General features: G+C 32.4%; 1 protein-coding gene and 1 pseudogene across 1 annotated transcript in view; one reads left to right on the plus strand and one right to left on the minus strand.

Annotated features, from left to right (window-relative positions):
• The window catches only part of TRPA1 (transient receptor potential cation channel subfamily A member 1), a 70941-nt gene that overhangs the window by 17341 nt on the left and 33106 nt on the right, over window positions 1-20494 (minus strand). The window contains exons 13-20 of the mRNA XM_074285486.1: window positions 16805-16919; window positions 16195-16361; window positions 9337-9430; window positions 7174-7233; window positions 6196-6291; window positions 2451-2521; window positions 1895-2057; window positions 293-382 (exon numbers count right to left, since the gene is read on the minus strand). Coding sequence (XP_074141587.1) covers window positions 293-382; window positions 1895-2057; window positions 2451-2521; window positions 6196-6291; window positions 7174-7233; window positions 9337-9430; window positions 16195-16361; window positions 16805-16919 — 856 coding nt within the window. The remainder of the gene's footprint in view (window positions 1-292; window positions 383-1894; window positions 2058-2450; window positions 2522-6195; window positions 6292-7173; window positions 7234-9336; window positions 9431-16194; window positions 16362-16804; window positions 16920-20494) is intronic.
• On the plus strand, window positions 18706-20137 carry LOC141552211 (thymidylate synthase pseudogene; annotated as a pseudogene).

The raw sequence follows: 20494 nt of genomic DNA on the forward strand, positions 1-20494 counted from the left end.
ACACAAGAAGAATCACTTAGGATGCATTAATAAACAAGACAGACTTCTTACACAGGCTTAGATCCATAATGGATCAAAAACCACACAGAATCTCTGGTCTTACCCAGCACAGGAACTACCAGTAATACTCATTCTGGCAATATTTTGATGTGTAAACTATACATTCTAATTAAGGCAGTTGTGTCAGCTGTCTCTACTGAAATAAAATTTACTATAATTCTTTCCCTTAGACCAATTAATGTTCTTCATTTTGAATAGTTGCAAATATGAAGATATATAAAAAATTGATTACCTGTTGGAAGATTTGGATCATTTCTTTGCAAAATCCCAATATGCTTGACAAAAAAACTAAAATCATACAAACTTTTATGAGATATGAATTCTGAAATAGAAAAGTATACAAGATAAGTTGAAATGTCAATGTAAAAAGAACTAATAATTTAATGTGTTTACATTTCCCTGGTAAATTTTTATTTCTAATTTGGTTCCATTTTATATTACTAACTTTTGATTAAAACTCATGAGGTCACTCTGAAGACAATATATGAATTTTGTAGAAATGAAAAAATTATATTTTGTTTATTCAGAGAATTATAGAAAAATATAATTAAACCTAAAAATAATACATCTACACATTATAAGAACCCTAACAAACAGACAAGCAAATCAAACAGCTTCAGATCCTATACTGTTATTGTTCCCCCTGCCAAAGTAGATTACTAGACACCAGACCTGAGAGGAGAAAGAGCTAGGCTCTCTAGTCTTTGTTCTCTGACTAACATTACTCTGGTTTTCATCCCTGCCACTGCACTCAACTCTCCTTACATCTTTGTTTGTTTGTTTCTGAGAAAGGTAATCAAATCACCATTCCATTGCCTCTGGAAAGGATCCATTATTGGAATGTTCAATTGTTACCTTCATTATTTTGGGGATTACCCAGGCAATGGATTTCCCTGGCTACTTTTCTTCTTTAGGTACTGTCTTCCTCCAAAAGTTCCTTTATGTCAGGGACTGTCTTAATTTTATATTTGGTTAAGAATACTTAATACTTAATAAATGATTTTTATCCAATCATTCACTCATTCTATAGACTAATCATGTACTTAATGTATTGCAGCATCAGAATAACTATTAGTAGTACCAACTCATTAATATAGCATGCTCACATTTATAAAATTCTTTATACATAATAATCCTGTGAAACAGGTTTTTTTTTTAACTTAATAGTATTTTTTCCAATTACATGTAAAGATAGTTTTCATAAGTATTATTATTTCATTTTGAAAAAAAGGAAACCAAGGCTCAGGGAGATTAAGTGATTTGCTTAAGACCACATTAACTAATTCTAGTATTAAAGCTGGGTTTCAAATTTTTGTTTCTTTTGCTTTTCAGTCTGGTACTCTTTCGAATGTAGTTCATCTTTCTTATTATTAATCAATGAAAAATCATTTATTAAACATTTACTATGTACCAGACACTGTACTAAATACTGGGGACATAAAAGAAGAAGCATTTTCAATCCTCAAAGGATCTATATTCTAGCAAAGAAACATAACACATATGGGGAACTAATGACCAGCTATATATCCTATGCTCAGTGATAATATTGATTTGATTGCTATACCCAGAGCAAGATATAAAAAGTGAGAGAGAGCAGATAGATAATGAGATGAATTGGTTATATGGTGTATAGAGATAAACTGCAATCTAGTGTTTAGAATCAGGCTAATAGAGTGCAATAAGGAAGGTAGTTCTCCTTCAATTAGCAATTTTTTGTTTAGAGTCCTAGATAAGACACTGTGCTTAATAAATCAAATGGACCATCTTCTAATAATTCATTTTAAAGATACCATCAAAATCAAGTCAAAGAATGGAAATAAATTTAAAATAATACCTTAGTGTCTAAAGGTTCTGATCCATTTTCAGTAATATTGATGATACCTGTTGAATTGAAAGCCACACCTGGCTTTACATTAGAAATGAGAATTGTCATAGGAATAAGGCCAAGACAGTAAAATCCTAGGTTCATAATATGAGCTCTAAATCCATAAGCCATCCTAAAAAACAAAATGTGTGAAACATAATTTATATAATTTAAGTGAAAGTGTTTATTTTTCTTCTTTGTTGTAGAAAGTTTTAAGATCTACATAAAAGAAAAGTTCATCTCTCAGGAATCTAGTTTACTATCTACTTATAAGACTTTAGAATTAAAGAAGTTTGTTTTATCTTAGATGATCTTAATATTCCCCTATGTGTAGGTTTACTTCAGACAGCCAAAGCAAGACTATCTAAATTTCCCATGAGTGACAAAGTAGTACTTAAGAATTTGTCCAGTCCAAAATTTGATAATACAAAAGAACTAATTATCTTGGATGAAGCTTAACTGTTTTTAGCAGAGATGTCTAGAAATGTCAATAAGAATTAACATGCTTAGAAAATTAAATTCTTACCATTTCATGAGTAAATATTCTCTGCAAACAGGGTGGTTAAGAAGTTCTCTACGATTATGTTTTACCATTGCCTGCATAAAATATATGGGGAAAGTAAGAAAATTAAAATATATCAAAATTTCAATATAAAAAGCTTAACTTTTTTATAACTATGGCATGCAATATATAAAATCCAGCAATAAAATAGCAATTTCAATAGTTTATAAATATACCACCTTGGATGCATACTTGCTATTGTTAAATTTTCTCCTTTCTCTGCAGAAGTTATAACTGTGGGAAGGATCTGAGAGTTATATCTCCCAAAATATCACAAGCTTTCTAAGGGGGAAGAATCCTTTCATTTTTTTTTTTTATCTTGTATCTTCAAGGAGGTCACCTTAGAGTAAGTACTTAAACAGTTTTGTTGAATGTGATGTTTAGGGGACTGTATGTGTGTCTGTGTATATGTATATATACATACAAAGAGAGAGATAAAGAGAGAGAATATCTCCAGTATCCTCAAAAGCTTAAAGTTCCAAGAAGAATTTTGCAAAACTTTTTATACTCATGTATATGTACACATGTGCACATGTGTGTATATTCCATATATATCATGTCACATATCTGCACACACACACACACACACATATATATATATATATATACATACATATATGTTTATGTCTTAACTTGAAATTGATTTATACATGTAGTGTAAAGTATGCATATTAAATTCAACGTTGAATTTGAAATGCTTCTAGAAAACTAAGTTTGTAACAGCTAATAGGAAATTGAAAAGGTGGGATTATTACTCAGGAGAGAGGTTAGGACTGGCTAGATATATAGTACTAAGAATTGTTTATATAGAGATGATAAATTGGACACATGCATGCTAAACTGCATGTAGGGAGAAGAGACCAAAGATATTGATTGAAATTGTCTTATAGTTAACCCCAATTGCCTTGCAAATAAATTAATTAATTAAAAAATAATAATAATAAAAAAGACTCAGTTTTCCTGAGTTTAACTATGGCCTCTGACATTTACTAGATTTGTGTTCTTGGATGAGTCATTTAACTTAACCTCAGTTTTCTCATCAGTAAAATTAACTGGAAAAGCAAACCACTCCAGTATCTTTGCAAAGACAATCTCAAACAAGGTCACAAAGAGTCAGATATAACTGAAATAACAATTCAATGATATATCATGTGCCAAAGCAACTAGGTGGTACAGTAAAAAGAGCACTGAGACTGAATCAGGAAGATCTAAGTTAAAATCTGTTTTCAGACACTTAGTAGCTGTGTGATCTTGGGCAAGTCACTTAATCCTAATCTGCTTCAGTTTCTTATCTGTAAAATGAGACATATTGGAGAAGGAAATTATAAATCACAAGTACCTGAGACCCAGAATTGCAGTTAGATCTTCTTGACTCCAGATCTAATGCTTTCTGTTCTGTCACCCTAGCTACTCCATTATGCCTCTCACATTCTTTCTCAAGTTCTCTTCAACTGGAATTACTATGACCAGCATCACTTAAGCAACAGATCTAAAGCTCACTTTTGTAATGGGCCAGATTATTATATTCAACTTTATTTCAAATCAGATATCTCAATAAACACCTTATATGTGCAGAAACTTGGAAGCTTTGTAAACTACAAAATACTAGTCATATGAGCTCCATTTATTATTATTTTTCTAGGTAGAATGGTGTGCTTACACTTCCAAAGGAGATTTCTGTGCTGTACTCACAAATTTTTTTTTTCCCCCGTCTTGGTGCATCAGTTAGAGACCAGATAATTGTGCTGTCCCAGTTGTAACTACTGGCTCAAATACACTTGACCAAAATCATATATATTTGATGATTGATTACATTAGATTATTTACCATGCCATGTTAAAACAAAGATAACTTCATATTATTTTATATATAAATATATGTATATTTTTTTCTGATACACATCAGCAAATATCATCTGAGTAAACCACTAGTTACATAAGGCTGGTTTTCCATTCATTTTTAAAATCAAATATGCATGAGATATATGAAATTATCTTCCAAGTTATTTATTTAGAATGATAATCTTGATAAATAAAAAAAATCAGCCAATAATATGCTGAATTCCTAATATAATTGGGCTTAGTACCACTTGGTACCACCGCATCCTTCCACATTAGACATGCTAGTTTCATTGAAGCTGAGCAGAAAGGTACTGAATGATAATACTTAAAGCTCTAAAAAGAAATATAATATGATGATGATATGTTGTGATATATATATATATATATATATATATATATATAATTCATATATCATACATACATATTGCACATATCCATACAAATTAAAATGGTTCTGAGATTTCATCCTTTACCTATCAGTAAAAATGATAGAAAAGGAAATTAACAAATATTGGAAGGGTTGTGGGGAAATAGACACATTGATGCATTGTCAGTGGGCTCATAAAAGCATACAACCACAGTGGAAACAATTTATAACTATACACAAAAAGCTGTTATATAGTGTGTGTCCTTTGATCTAACTACACCACTATTAAGCTTATACCTGAATTAAGTCAAAAAAAGAGAAAAATATTGTTATGTGCAAAAATATTTATAATAATTTTTGTGGTAGTCCAAAATTAAAACTTTAAAGATATGTCCATCATATGATATGGATGAATAAATTGTTTATGAATGTGATGGGGTACAACTGCAATACAAAATGAAGAAACAGAAGATTTCAAAAAGACATGGAAAGATATATGAACTGATCCAATGTGAATTAAGCAGAACCAGAAGTACTATTTATATTAAATATCATTATAAAAACGAAGGATTTTGAGGACTTTTCTATACAAATGAAGAGTGAAATGAGCAGAACTAGGGAAATAATTGATATAACAAGATAAAAAACACCTTTGAAATTATGATCAATTGTGTAGCTATGTGCAGTGAGTAGAGCCCTGATTCTCAAGTTGGGAAGACCTCAATTAAAATCCAACCTACTTGCTGTAGGATCCTGGGCAAATCAATTTACCTGTCTGATGTGTTGTCTTTAACTGGAAAATGAGGCTAATAATAACACCTATCTCACAGGATTGTTATGAGACTCAAATGAGATATTTTTAAAGTGCTTGTCCCAATGCCTAGCATTAATGACAATCATTAATAAATGCTTGATTTTTTCCCTGATTCATGATTCATGATTACAGAAGACCAATGATAAAACATTCTGTTCATTTTAGAGAGGCAATAGATCTAGATTCCAGTACTCTTTCCCTCTGTTTGTAGCACACAAAATGAATATGAACATTTTTTTTTAAATTATGATTTATTTTCAGTAAATGTTAGTAGCAGAAAATATGTCAAATTGGACCACATCTTGATAATGCTAAGATACTTTCTGACTCTTTTTAAGTAGTTGAAACAAATTTTTAAGTAAATTCATCTTCCTTCTTAAGCATGATCCATAGCTGCAAACTTAGTTCCTACAGGCTTCAAATTTACCCTTTTGAGATTAACAGGACTATCATTTAATTTTTTAAAATCTTGATTATAAATACCACTAATGCCTTCTTGCTTTCTCTCCCCCTCTCTCACTTTTTCTCTGTGACTGTCCCTCCCTCCCTTTCTTTCCTTCAAGGCCCCTAAGTTAAGAATCTTTGGTTAAATGGTTTCTAAAGTCCTTGCAATTATGACATAATAAGATATTTTAAAAGTCGCATGTCCATACCAATGTAGCTAAGGTAATAAAAAATTATACTTACATTGAGTGCAGACAGTGGACCATAAATTGTGCTGTTAATGTTTTCTTTCCTTCTGAAATCTAATGAAGCTTGAAGATACTTAAATTTGTATTCAACCTATAGAACAAATATTAAAAGCAAAATAAAGTATGACAGTAAAATTTCTTTCAATAATCAAATTTATTTAAACATAAAAAGTCTATGTTACCAATAAAAGCTACTTATTTTATTGTTTTTATTCTTAATAAATAATTATCCCAAAAAATGTCATCAGTGTTGCCACCATACTCATAGAACTAGATAGAATTTCAGAAGGTAGCTAAATGCAAGTGTGTTTAGATAAAAACATATTTTCCTAAAAATAAATATTTAAACATCTGAGTGATACAAAACATCCAAACAGTAAAATGTTTGAATTTGAACCTGAAAAACAAATGAAAAACTCTTAACAAACTAAAAAGTTAGTGATGTGTCAAAATTAAAAAAAAACATATTAATATTATATAAATAAGTTTAGATTTTTTTTTTATTTGAACAGTATCTCCACCTTTAAATCCACTGGATTAATTTTTAGATCAACATTTTTTGTTCCATGAACACAGGAATTTCATCCACAAGGCATATTGCAACTAGTCTAAAATTTAATAGATAAGGCAACATCCTATTGAGGCAACTGATTCTGGAGACAAAGAACCTGAGTTCAAATTTCAACCTTGATACATGATACTCATGAAACCTGAGACAAGTGATCCAACCATCATCTATCTCAATTTCCTCAAAACTAGGTGTCCTCTTCAATCTTTCTCAGGTTGACATTTATTATTCTAGGACCAAATATTAGGTAGTTTTATAAGACATTGCCCTTGATTATTCAGCCACTAAATATAAGAAGCATGATTTGAAATATGCCTTCCTACTTCAGATCCATCACACTATCTCTTATACCATGCCGTCTCTTTCTTGCACATCAGTAAAAAATAGATTTTTAAAATGACTTACATGAAAATTTGAGCATGACCTTTCCTCTGAGGACTCCACAATACAGATATCTAAAAGAGTCTTTGACAGAGAAGAATAAATTACAATCTGGTTTTGTTTCCATTAGAATCACGAGGATTAATATGACAAAATGTCAGCATGCTTCTAAAATTATAGCATGAAAGATTACTATTTGTATTGTTTATCTGCTCATTTTAAACAGTAATTATAATGAAAGAAATAATGTGAAAATCAGGCATAAGATCTTAAGCAAAAAATATTACATTGCTTCTACTAAAAATTCCAATAAATATTTCTTACAGGGTCAACTAAGAATTTCAGGAAAGTTTTAAGCTATATGGATACACTATATTTCATGTGTACCTTTCTAGGCTCTGATGTATATAGATTTGTTGAGAAAAATCACTAAGAAATACAGATTTTAATAACTGTCCTTCTGCTCAATAACATATTCATTCACTATTGTATACATTAAAATGTAGTTTTTCTAGACCAACAAGAAGGTTCTTTCATTACTTGTCCTCCATCTCACCAATCTCATTCTTCTTTTGTTTGTCATCATCTTTGATACAGTTTAGCTAATCTGCTCACTATTTGAGGTAATGAACTGGTAATTTTTATAAAAAACTTTTTCTTCCCTTAGAAAGTTTCTGCCTCCCCATCCTTCAATATACATATCGTAAAATAATAAAAAAAATTTTCCTCAACAAACTACCTCTTAATTACTCTGCATTCTTTTGGAAGACTTCTCCAATCTACAGCTTTCTTTTGTGCTCTGTCTTCTTCAGTTACGTTGTAAAGTCTCTGAGAACAGAGTCTTTCTTTTCCATTTTTATTTCTATTACTACCATTTAGTAGAATGCCTGGATATAGTGAATGCTTAATAGATGTTTGTTGACCAAAAGCTACAATAATAGTATCATTTCTATGATAATGGAAGTTATAACTCTAAATATGTTAGTTGTTTCCTTATTTGGTTTCCACAAATTACTATTGACTCATATTGAATTTTTAGATCACTAAAGACATTATCAGATCTTTTTCAGAGAGATTACTTACTGTCAAATTACTACTCTTTCATCTGTACTTGTTCATTTCTGACATTTATCATTCAGTTTAATGTCCTAACCTAGAATGATCTTTTTGTATGTTGACTAAAATCTACTTGATCTATTCCTTACATTTGTTATCTGCAAATTTCAATTGTCATATTTGCCTATATCCAAATAAATAAAAATAACTTTTTAAAAACATATCACCAAACATAAATCATAGATTCACTCTAGAGGATACCTGCTTCCAAGGTAACATTCATATCATTAATGACTGCTCTTTGTGTGCAGCTATTCATCCAATTTATCTATCAAAGTCATTTAACTATAACTCCCATCTAACCCATTTCCCCCCATTTCTATTTATGTATGAGAATCAGCTCTAGAATAGCAATTCTTATTGGCTCTTCTACCTTTTCAAAGATGAAATTCATGAAAACATGTTTAAAATGGTGTGCTGCTGTGCTTCTGGTAGAAAGAAAGTTCCAGCCAAAGTCTTCCAGAATAATTACTCTATGCCCAAGGGTGACACACTTGGGATTTATGTCCTGAAAAGCATTTATTTTTGTTGAAGAAGAAGTCTGTTATATTTTTTTGATAAGTCACTTCTGTTTCTTCTTTCAATACTTAAGTCAATTCCTCAAGGATGCTTCTTCCCTTTAGTCTCTGAATAGTCTTATTTGGGTCTTTCTTCTTATTACACAATGTTTTACTGTCCCACCCCTTTTACCTCATACCAATTCTAAGTGACATTTCTGAGGTCAGGTTTTCTTCCTTACATTAGGATCTCCAGTTGACTTTACTTGTACCCATTATCTTCTGTATTTGAATCCAAATGCCTCATTGCCAGATAAAGAAATTAAGTCCTTGAGCAGTTGACTTCCTCAATGTCACACAGGTAATAAGGAGTAGAACTAAGATTCAAATCCCAGTCTATTGATGCAAGAGTCTGAGTTTTTTTCTATTTCAATAAGCTGCATTTTGAACTTACCCTACTTCTCTGTCAATTTTTATTGCATACTATCTTTATATACTGAGAGCTTTCTATTCACTTGAAAGTAAGAATAATGTTTGGATAAGATTGTATCATTAAGATGAAGCCAGAACTTACATTCATGCATTCAGGGAGGTATTCTATCATTTCCAATATAGGACATGTATTGGTTAAAGAAATAGCATTGAATACAACCAGGCATTCATCCCATCTATTGAAAAGGGAAAGGAAAGCAAATTAAATTATTTATCATTCTACTTAAAAAAAGAAAAACAGAAATATGAGAAGAAAACTTGAAATGATATACTCCAGTTCAACATGATTTATATTGCTGATTGAATGAAAGGCTGAATAATAAAAGCTAGTATTTATATAGTGCCTTAAGGTTTGCAAGCCACTTAACAAATATTATCTCATTTTATCCCTATGACATCTCTGAGAAGTAAGTAAGTGCTATTATTATCCTCATCTTATTGATACAGAAACTAAGGCAAATGAAGTTGAAAAACTTGTCCTGGGATCACACAACTACTGTCTGAGGCTGGATTTGAAGTCCTGACACCTGATTCAGTATTTTATCCATTGTGCCACCTGAATGAACCAGGTTGATCCTCTCTCTGGAAGTTATGGGACTAGGGTGACAAGCAAGCTTTTTTTGCTGGCAACTATTAGGAACAGTGGGTGGTCATTATGCATCAGAAAGATATGGTAACATCAACTGAAATAATTTCTCTGCATTTCTCAGGAAGCCATTCCTGTTGCTATTGTTTATTCTTCTAGGTTCAATGGATTACATAATTTGTCTTTTCATCTTCCTGAAGATGATATGTACATGCCAGGATATAAATGGATTTGATAAAAAATGTCAATAATAGCACAATGTTTTGCTCTTAACAGAAATTTAATATTAAACTTCAAACAAACATTTCTAACATTTCTACTGTATATAATGCTAGATGTAGAGGACACAAAAATTGAGGTGAAATAGTTCTTTGCCCTTAAACTGCTTATATTCCTATAGTATGACAGAATAATTTAGAGAGGAGAGACAGACAGGAACAAAAACAGGGAGGGCAAAAGAGACAGATAGAAACAAAGAAAAAAGAGAGACAGAGAGAGAAGGAGAGAGGGAGAAAGAGAGAGAAGGAGAGAGGGAGAAAGAAAGAGAAGAAGAAGAAGAAGAAGAAGAAGAAGAAGAAGAAGAAGAAGAAGAAGAAGAAGAAGAAGAAGAAGAAGAAGAAGAAGAAGAAGAAGAAGAAGAAGAAGAAGAAGAAGAAGAAGAAGAAGAAGAAAAAGAAGAAGAAGAAGAAGAAGAAGAAGAAGAAGAAGAAGAAAAGGAGAAGAAGAAGAAGAAGAAGAAGAAGAAGAAGAAGAAGAAGAAGAAGAAGAAGAAGAAGAAGAAGAAGAAAAGGAGAAGAAGAAGAAGAAGAAGAAGAAGAAGAAGAAGAAGAAGAAGAAGAAGAAGAAAAGAAGAAAAGGAGAAGAAGAAGAAGAAGAAGAAGAAGAAGAAGAAGAAGAAGAAGAAGAAGAAGAAGAAGAAGAAGAAGAAGAAGAAGAAGAAGAAGAAGAAGAAGAAGAAGAAGAAGAAGAAGAAGAAGAAAGAGGAGGAGGGAAAGGAAGAAAGGGAAAAAGGAAAGGAGGGAGGGAGGGAAATGAATAAAGAGAAAGAGGATGCACAGCCCAAGGCTTTTGAATTGAAACTGACACTTGATCTCCTCCTCAAAAATATCTGAAGCCAAAAAAGGGGAATGCATCACCAAGATGAAAAACAACAGCAACAAGAAAACATTGGCACAAAGCATAGTGATATGGATGTATTCAGAGCAGTTGGTTGGATGTTTTAGAAGAAAAGGAGAGTTGTGGAAAAGTCTAATGGGATAATAGGCAAATGCAATCATATTGTGGAGGGCTTTAAATGCTACACTTGACATTATGTGTTTTAGCCCAGAAAATATATAGATCCATTTATTTTTTTAAGCAGGAAAGAATGACAATGGCATGTATTGATGCCAGAAATAAAATCTGACAGTTATGTGGAGAAGCTATTTGAAAAGGGAGCTACTTTATCTATGCAATGGTTGAACCAAATCTACCTTTTTACTCTTCCTTGCACACAGCTCCTGTCTCCAGGAATTTTCACTATTTTTCACTCATACCTGGAAAGTTCTCTCATTCCACTTCTTAGATTTGCTAATTTTCTTAAAAGATTGATTTTTTCATTCCTCTAGTTCCTACTCTTAATCACCTTTTATCTATTTTGTTTATACATATGTGTGTATTAATATCTACTAAATTGTAACATCCTTGTTGAAAAATACTTTTTCCCCAGGATAATACACTATGATCAAATAGAATTTATACCAGGAATGCAGGGCTGGTTTAATATTAGGAAAACTATTAGTATAATTGACCATATTAATAATCAAATTAATAAAAACCATATGATCATCTCAATAGATGCAGAAAAAGCATTTGACAAAATCCAACATCCATTCCTACTAAAAACTCTTGAGAGTATAGGAATAAATGGATTATTCCTTAGAATAATCAGGAGCATATGTTTAAGACCGTCAGTAAGCATAATATGCAATAGAAATAAACTGCAACCTTTCCCAGTAAGATCAGGAGTGAAACAAGGTTGCCCACTATCACCATTACTATTCAATATAGTACTAGAAACGCTAGCCTTGGCAATAAGAGCCAAGAAAGAGATTCAAGGAATTAGAGTAGGAAATGAGGAAATCAAACTATCACTCTTTGCAGATGACATGATGGTATACTTAGAGAACCCCAAAGACTCTGCTAAAAAGTTATTAGAAATAATTCAGAATTTTAGCAAAGTGGCAGGATACAAAATAAATCCACATAAATCCTCAGCATTTTTATATATCACCAACAAAACGCAACAGCAAGAGATACAAAGAGAAATTCCATTCCAAACAAATGTTGAGAGTATAAAGTATTTGGGAATCCATCTACCAAAGAATAGTCAGGAATTATATGAGAAAAATTACAAAACACTTGCCAAAAAAATGAAGTCAGATTTAAATAATTGGAAAGACATTCAGTGCTCTTGGATAGGCCAAGCAAATATAATAAAGATGACAATACTCCCCAAACTAATCTATTTATTTAGTGCTATACCAATCAGACTCCCAAGAAACTATTTCAATGACCTAGAAAAAATAACAACAAAATTCATATGGAAGAATAAAAGGTCGAGAATTGCAAGGGAACTAATGAAAAAAAAGTCAGAGGAAGGTGGTCTAAGTGTACCTGATCTAAAGCTATATTATATAGCAGCAGTCACCAAAAACATTTGGTACTGGCTAAGAAATAGAACGGTAGATCAGTGGAACAGATTAGATACAAAGGACAAAAAAGGGTACATCTATAGCAATCTAATCTTTGACAAACCCAAAGACACCAACATTAGGGATAAAAATTCATTATTTGGAAAAAAACTGTTGGGAAAACTGGAAATTAGTATGGCAGAAATTAGATATGGATCTACACTTAACACCATATACCAAGTGATAAGATCAAAATGGGTCCATGATTTAGGCATAAAGAATGAGATAATAAATAGATTAGAGGAACAGAGAATAGTCTATCTCTCAGACCTGTGGAGGAGGAAGGAATTTATGACCAGAGGAGAACTAGAGATCATTATTGATCACAAAATAGAAGATTTTGATTACACCAAACTAAAAAGTTTCTGTACAAACAATACTAATGCAAACAAGATTAGAAGGGAAGTAACAAATTGGGAAAATATTTTTAAAAGGAAAGGTTCTGATAAAGGTCTCATTTCCAAAATATATAGAGAACTGACCCTGATTTATAGGAAACCAAACCATTCTCCAATTGATAAATGGTCAAGGGATATGAACAGACAATTCTCAGATGATGAAATTGAAACTATTTCCACTCATATGAAAGAGTGCTCCAAATCACTACTGATCAGAGAAATGCAAATTAAGACAACTCTGAGATACCACTACACACCTGTCAGATTGGCTAAGATGACAGGAACAAAAATGATGAATGTTGGAGGGGATGTGGGAAAACTGGGACACTGATACATTGTTGGTGGAGTTGTGAAAGAATCCAGCCATTCTGGAGAGCAATTTGGAACTATGCCCAAAAAGTTATCAAACTGTGCATATCCTTTGACCCAGCATTGCTGTTATTAGGATTATATCCCAAAGAAATACTAAAGAGTGGAAAGGGACCTGTATGTGCCAAAATGTTTGTGGCAGCTCTTTTTGTTGTAGCTAGAAACAGGAAGTTGAATGGATGTCCATCAATTGGAGAATGGTTGGGTAAATTATGGTATATGAAGGTTATGGAATATTATTGCTCTGTAAGAAATAACCAGCAGGAGGAATACAGAGAGGCTTGGAGAGACTTACATCAACTCTTGCTGAGTGAAATGAGCAGAACCAGAAGATCACTATACACTTCAACAACAATACTGTATGAGGAGGTATTCTGATGGAAGTGGAAATCTTCAACATAAAGAAGATACAACTCACTTCCAGTTGATCAATGATGGACAGAAATAACTACACCCAGAGAAGGAACACTGGGAAGTGAATGTAAATTGTTAGCACTACTGTCTATCTACCCAGGTTACTTATACCTTCGGAAGCTAATAATTAATGTGCAACAAGAAAATGGTATTTACACACATATATTGTATCTAGGTTATAGTGTAACACATGTAAAATGTATGGGATTACCTGTCATCAGGGGGAGGGAGTGGAGGGAGGGAGGGGATAATTTGGAAAAATGAGTAAAAAAAAAAAAAAAGAAAAAAGAAAATTACTTTTTCATTTTTGTCTTTGCAACCTCAGCACCCAGCATACTGACCCAGTACATAATAGTTGCTATTTGATTGAATAACATTCTATCCATATTTTTTTGGATTCTATCCAAACTGTCGTAATTTTATATTCCCTTTCATCTCCATGCCTTTGCATTGGAATACCATCTCCTTACTTGGAATTTCCAGTCTTATTAGCTATAACTTTTAGAATTCATTCAAGACTCAGCTGAAGACCTATCTCCTAAGTGAAAACTGTTTTGATTTACCCAATTGCTAATGCCCTGCTTCCCACTTGGAAACTACTTTGCATATATTTCATATTTACTCATCTAGATACAAATAATTTTCCACCCTTCTCCAAAATAATGACAGCCCCTTTAAGGATGAAGATGTTTTAATTTTCTTTATGATCCAACTCCAAAATTGTTGTGATATGGGAGCCATCTGCCAGTGGCTGCTGAAGCTCAAACTTGTGGAATGAATCTCTTCATGTGAGAGGATGATGGTGATGATACAAGGAAAATGAGAGTCAGTTGTGTTCTCTGACCTCTCCACTGAGAGGAAGTTGTGTTGTCTGACCTCTCTCTTCTTCTCCCTTGCCTCCAATTTATTTCATTCCCAATCTACAAGGAACATCCGCAAAGGCTGCTTTGCAACCCCTTCAAGTTTATGATTCACAGCTGTGGAGGACTGACCTACCTCTTCACCTAGGCATGGTCCTTAACACTTAATAATTGTACACACTTAATGCTGAATGAATGAGTAGATGCATGAATAAATGGATGGAAACTATACCTTTAAGGAGAAGGCAAATGTAGGAAAGTGTTGGAAGAAAGAGTCTATTTTTTTCTTAGAGATTAAGTGCATAATGATAGAAAAAAATTTAAAATATTCTAAGTTGTTAGTTAAAATATTTAGCAGAAATCTTATACAATGATAACATTATCTTCAAAAAGCACTGGACCACACTGATTAATATAGCAAAATTATCAACCAAATGGCTCTTCCAGATATTTTAACATGTTTTGCTGGTGAGTAGGATAATAGTAGTCAACCTTAATAGGGACATTAAGAAGGGGTAAGCATTTGAGGGGGGAAATTTTTTTCAGTTTTGGAAAATTTGAGTCTAAGATGTCTACAGGACATCCTGCTTGAGATGTCTCCCAAAATAGGTTTTTTTTTTTGGTTTGTTTTTGTTTTTTTTGGTTTGTAAATAGTGCCTGTGTGTCCCTCATTGAATGGGTCTGAAATGGTATGTATCTGAACTTAAATGTACTTCAAAATGTTCAATTGCATGTTAATAACCAGGCATATAACAGAAGTAAATTCCATATAAATTACTTGGGCTAGCTAAAATGATACTTGGCATAATCTACCATTATTTACAAACACACTTAAATACTATAGTTTCTGCAATAATAGGATATGTTCTGCTAAATTAAAATACTTTTAAAGCTGGAGTAAACAATATTTGTGTTAGGTAAAACATGAGTACTACAAAAACTCAAAATCTGTGTTGCATTAATGTGGATCTTCATAAGACAATATCATTTTCTTTCATTTTACATATTAGGAAATTGAAGCCCAGCATGATTAAATGAATTGCCTGATGTCTCCCAAGAAATGTCATAGATGTGAAATCTGTATCCAGGTCTTCTGTATCCTTAACTAATGTTCTTTCAACTATATCATTATGTGTCCCAATTTACTTTGTATTCATCAACACTGTGATCTTGTAACACCATCAGAGGTTTTTTCTGGAGAAGATATAATATATGAGAGGGTAACTAAATGGCACAGAAGATAGAATACCAGGCCTGGAATCAGGAAGACTTGAGTTCAAATCCAATCTTAGATACTAGCCAGGTGACCCTGGGCAAGTCACTTAACTTTGTTTACCTCCATTTCTTCAACTGTAAAATTTGTGAAAGAAATTTTCAATCATTATGATATCTTTGCCAAGAAAGCCCCAATGGGGGTCATGAAGAGTCAGACACAACTGAAATGACTGAACAACAAAAATAAAATATGAAAGGAATTTGGGAAGATGTTGACAAAGAGTCAAAAACATGATACATTTAAGCTAATGAATCATTGTTTAGTGTCACAAGAGGAAGTATATCTTTTATAATCCAGAATTTTACCTTTTGCTCTTAATGGTAGTAATAACAACTTCCTTTCTCCTATTATGAATGGCCTCATGCAAAAAGGAGGCTGATTGCTTGTTCATGAGAATTTCAGCATCGTAATCCAAAAGTAGTGCAACTGCCTTGGAATGTCCTTCTCGTGCAGCATAGTGAAGAGCAGTGTTCTTCAGAGAGAAACCTCATATAAGTGACAGTCAATCAAATATTGTGTCAAACAGTTGTTTGCTCATCTCTATTTATTATTAAATTGCTAAACATCATTAAATTAACAAAAATATCACCAACTATATCAAAATCCTTAAATCTAAAATTGGCAAAATATAATTGAAAGTTCAAACTCTTTCTTTTTCCCAACTGCAAGGCATTCTGAGTATTTTATTGTTAGAATTAATGGGTTGGAAAGAAAGATAATATTATAAGGAATGTAATCTGTATAGAACCACTTTTCTAAGCTTATTCTTTCCTCTCTAGCTATACCATTCAACTTTCCCCTCTTCCCTTCTCAGAGTCTATATTTGCCTTTCTTTTTAAAGGGAAGGACCTTTGAACAACAAAACTTATCACATGATTTTCAACAGGCATTAAGTATTATCATATACAAATATACCCCTTCTTCATCTATATGATCTGTACATTTCATATTAGTATCAAGAATTATCTTCATGGTCTGAGTGTATCCTCCCATGGAAGCATGATGAAGAGCGGTCCAACCATTATGATCACTGTTAAAGAGAATAAAAAGTATTTAAAAGCAATGGACTGAATGTAAATATGTATTGTTGCACATATATATACATATATGGGTTGCTAGTATAAAAGAAATATTAAAATTCTTGGAAGAAGTTTTCTCTCTAACATATTAGACATATCTATTATGAAAAATTTATGAAGAAATTTCATCCAAAATTATATCAGATGAGAAAGCTTGGCTAAGTTGTAACCTATATCAATGGGAATACTTAAAATCAATAATCAATTAAAATCAATAAAAATCATAGAGCCTCAGACATTCTAGTTATATTTCTATGGGCTAGTAAGTCACTTAACCTCACAGTCTCAGTTTCTTTAACTGTAAATATAGATAATAGTACCCAACTCCTAGTGTTGCAGTGTAAATAAAATGAGGTATCTTATTATAAGGTTTGTTGTGGTGATATGCTGATATACACAAATGACTCCTTACAACAAAATTGTCCTTTGTTGCTTCATCATCATCTAAAGATAGCATGGCCTATCCTAGTAGATTGGACAAGTCCTACTAAACTGAAAAGGCTTTGACTTTTGGCTTGGGAGAGACAATATATCTGTAATCTAAGCTCCAGCCTAGCAAAAAAAAAGTCAGTAAGATGATTTCTAAGTAATGAAAATGTGAATTTGATTTGGTGCAATCTGATGAAAACATAGATTCATTCTGCCAAAGAGAATAATCCATATAACTGGAAAAGACAGGGGAAATTTTATTGAAGAGGAACTGAAATTAGAGATAAGTAAGGAGGTGGTAAGAAAGCACTCATCTTGGCACCAAAAAATTATGTTCCAAAATATTGGAAAACATTATGGAGGTGAACATAGAGTCATTGTCAGTGTTCTCATAAAGATAATGAAAAATGAGAAAGTATCTAAAGAAGGGGTAAATGTACCAATTCTCAAAGGAAAAAAAAGGAATTAGAGCCAAAGGCACTAAATGAAAAATAAATGATAACTTCAATACATACCAAAATTCTAGAGCATTTAATTAGATATATATATTTGAACATCTCAAGAAAAAGAAATTGGGATCACTAAAAAGCCATCATAACTTCCTCAAAAGTATGCCCTTGCATATTTGTCATTGTTTTTTCTATTGTTTTCTCTTTTGTAGATCAAAAAAAAATTCAGTAGATGGAATTTATCTGTGTAGATGGTATTTATCAGTACAGTATTTGATAAGATCTGTCATGCTACCTTTGCAATAAGATAGAGAATAGATGAATTTAGAAGTATAATCTAACAGTAGTCATTGCTAGTTCAGTGTCAACTCACAATAGGCTCTTTCATAAAGTTCCTTAAAGAATTACTGTGAGTGTAATTCTTAAAGTTTTGTCAGTGTTCTAAATAGAAGGCTAGTTGATATGCTTATCCAACAAGACAAATATAGAAGAGATAGATAACATATTGGGATATCAAGGGTCTAGATCAAAAAAGATTTCCAATTACAATGATGAACTCAATTGAACTCAATAAGATGAAACATTGTCATTTCCATCAAGCTTTTCTGACCAAATAAGTTATTTTCTCAGTGCAGGGAAGTCCTAGAAAGTAACTTTCTCAACCAATATAGACGGATAACTTCTCGGCAACTAGGAAATAGGAACTGGAAAAAAAGGGAAAAACACCTTATTAATAATTATTAACTATAGACTAAGTCTTGACTGAAAATGACAAAGTGAATCCAGGTATGTTTTGGGGGGTTTTCCACAATATTGGAGGAAAGTGAGAATCAAAGAAGTGTTAAGACTGCTATTAGAAATGGGTGGGTTGATAACTGATAACAAAGAGAAAGCAGAGGTACTGCATTATTTTGCTTCTGTTTTCTTCTCCAAGAATGCATTTTGCATTGGGAGTGCATTAGTTTGAAAAAATAACTGAGTCATTTAATTGACATAATATGAATCAGCAATATGTTGTAATGAAAAAGGTAAATGGAAATGTGGGCTAGAATAAGGGAGGCACAACTTCCCAAAAGAAAGAAGTAATGTAGGTCTAAGGAAACCACATCTGGAGCATTGTGTTCAATTCAAGTCACCACAGTTTAAGAAGGATATTAATAAATTGAATAGAATCCAAAGGGTAGTCATGATAGAAAAGGGCTTTAAGTCTATTTTAAATAAAATTAAGTTGATGGAACTGTGGGCATTTAGCCTAGAACAGAGAAGACTCAGAAGGTCATGACATCCATCTTCAAGTAGATGAAGAACTATCATACTGAATAATTAAGAGTTGTTTTGAGAAATATTGAAAAGTTAAGTTTTCACAGAATGTTGTATGCTTCAAGGTAATAAAAGATAATAAGTATCACTGACTAATAAACTTTCAGAAAGAGTAAATGACATGGTTATAGAATTCTGATAAATGAGTCTAGGCTAGAAACTGGTTTACATCAGCCAAGTCAATGACCAGAAGAAGGATTCTATAGCTTGCTTAATTAGGTTCATCCAGAGTATCTTTTCTACTTAGGTAGGAGCAGTAACAAAAATCTAGACACAATAGGGTGAGGAAAAGAGACTAGGGCTTACCAGGAACAGTTCTCTACCCAATTAAAGATTAAATAGAAGGGCACAGAGATGGGAGGAGACTAATCTAGAAAATCTTGAGACTTTTTGTACAAGCAGGGATTCACTACCAGGGAGGAAGGAGATTTGGGACCAGTGTATGGCTTCCAGTAGAGACATTTTGGGGCAGAATACAAAGAAATGAACACAGATTATTCCAGGCAAGCAGTAGATCAACTACAAAAAATAATTGACACAATCAAAACTAACCCTGATGACAGGAGGATCATGTGTGCTTGGAATCCTAAAGATCTTCCTCTTATGGCACTGCCTCTGTGTCACACTCTCTATATCAATTCTATGTATTGAATGGCAAGTTCTCTTGTCAGTTATATCAACAATCTGGAGATATGGGCCTCAGGTGCTGTTCAACATTGCCAGTTATTCTCTGCTCACCTACATGATTGCTTGCTCAAGTCATAGGCCTGAAGCCAGGTGAATTTGTACATACTCTGGGAGATGCTCATATATACCTGAATCATATTAAGTCACTGAAAATTCAGCTTCAGCGAGAACCAAGACCTTTCCCTAGCTCAAAATTCTTTGAAATTGATGATTTCAAGGCACAGGATTTCCTTATTGAAGACTACAATCCTCATCCAGCTATTAAAATGGAGATGGCTGTCTAAAGCAGCCTGATGTCCAGCTGAAAATGTATTTTGTTATAAAACATCTTTATTTTGGCTAACAGAATATAGTTTATATTATAAAGACATGAAAAAGGGTTAGGAGTGAAGAAAGTCTATTTCACCCCTGTGACAAACACATAGATCGGATGGTTATTATATATATATATATATATATATATATATATATATATATATATATATATATATATATATATATATATATATATATATATATATATATACACATTTACGTATGTATGTGTACATATATAAAATAATCTGATCTGAAATATTCTACAATTTGCACCTGACAATTTTAACAAAAGTGAATGCTACTATTCCAAATGTATAGAATGG

This window comes from Sminthopsis crassicaudata, chromosome 1, assembly GCF_048593235.1.
Source record: "Sminthopsis crassicaudata isolate SCR6 chromosome 1, ASM4859323v1, whole genome shotgun sequence".
NCBI classification, from domain to species: domain Eukaryota; kingdom Metazoa; phylum Chordata; class Mammalia; order Dasyuromorphia; family Dasyuridae; genus Sminthopsis; species Sminthopsis crassicaudata.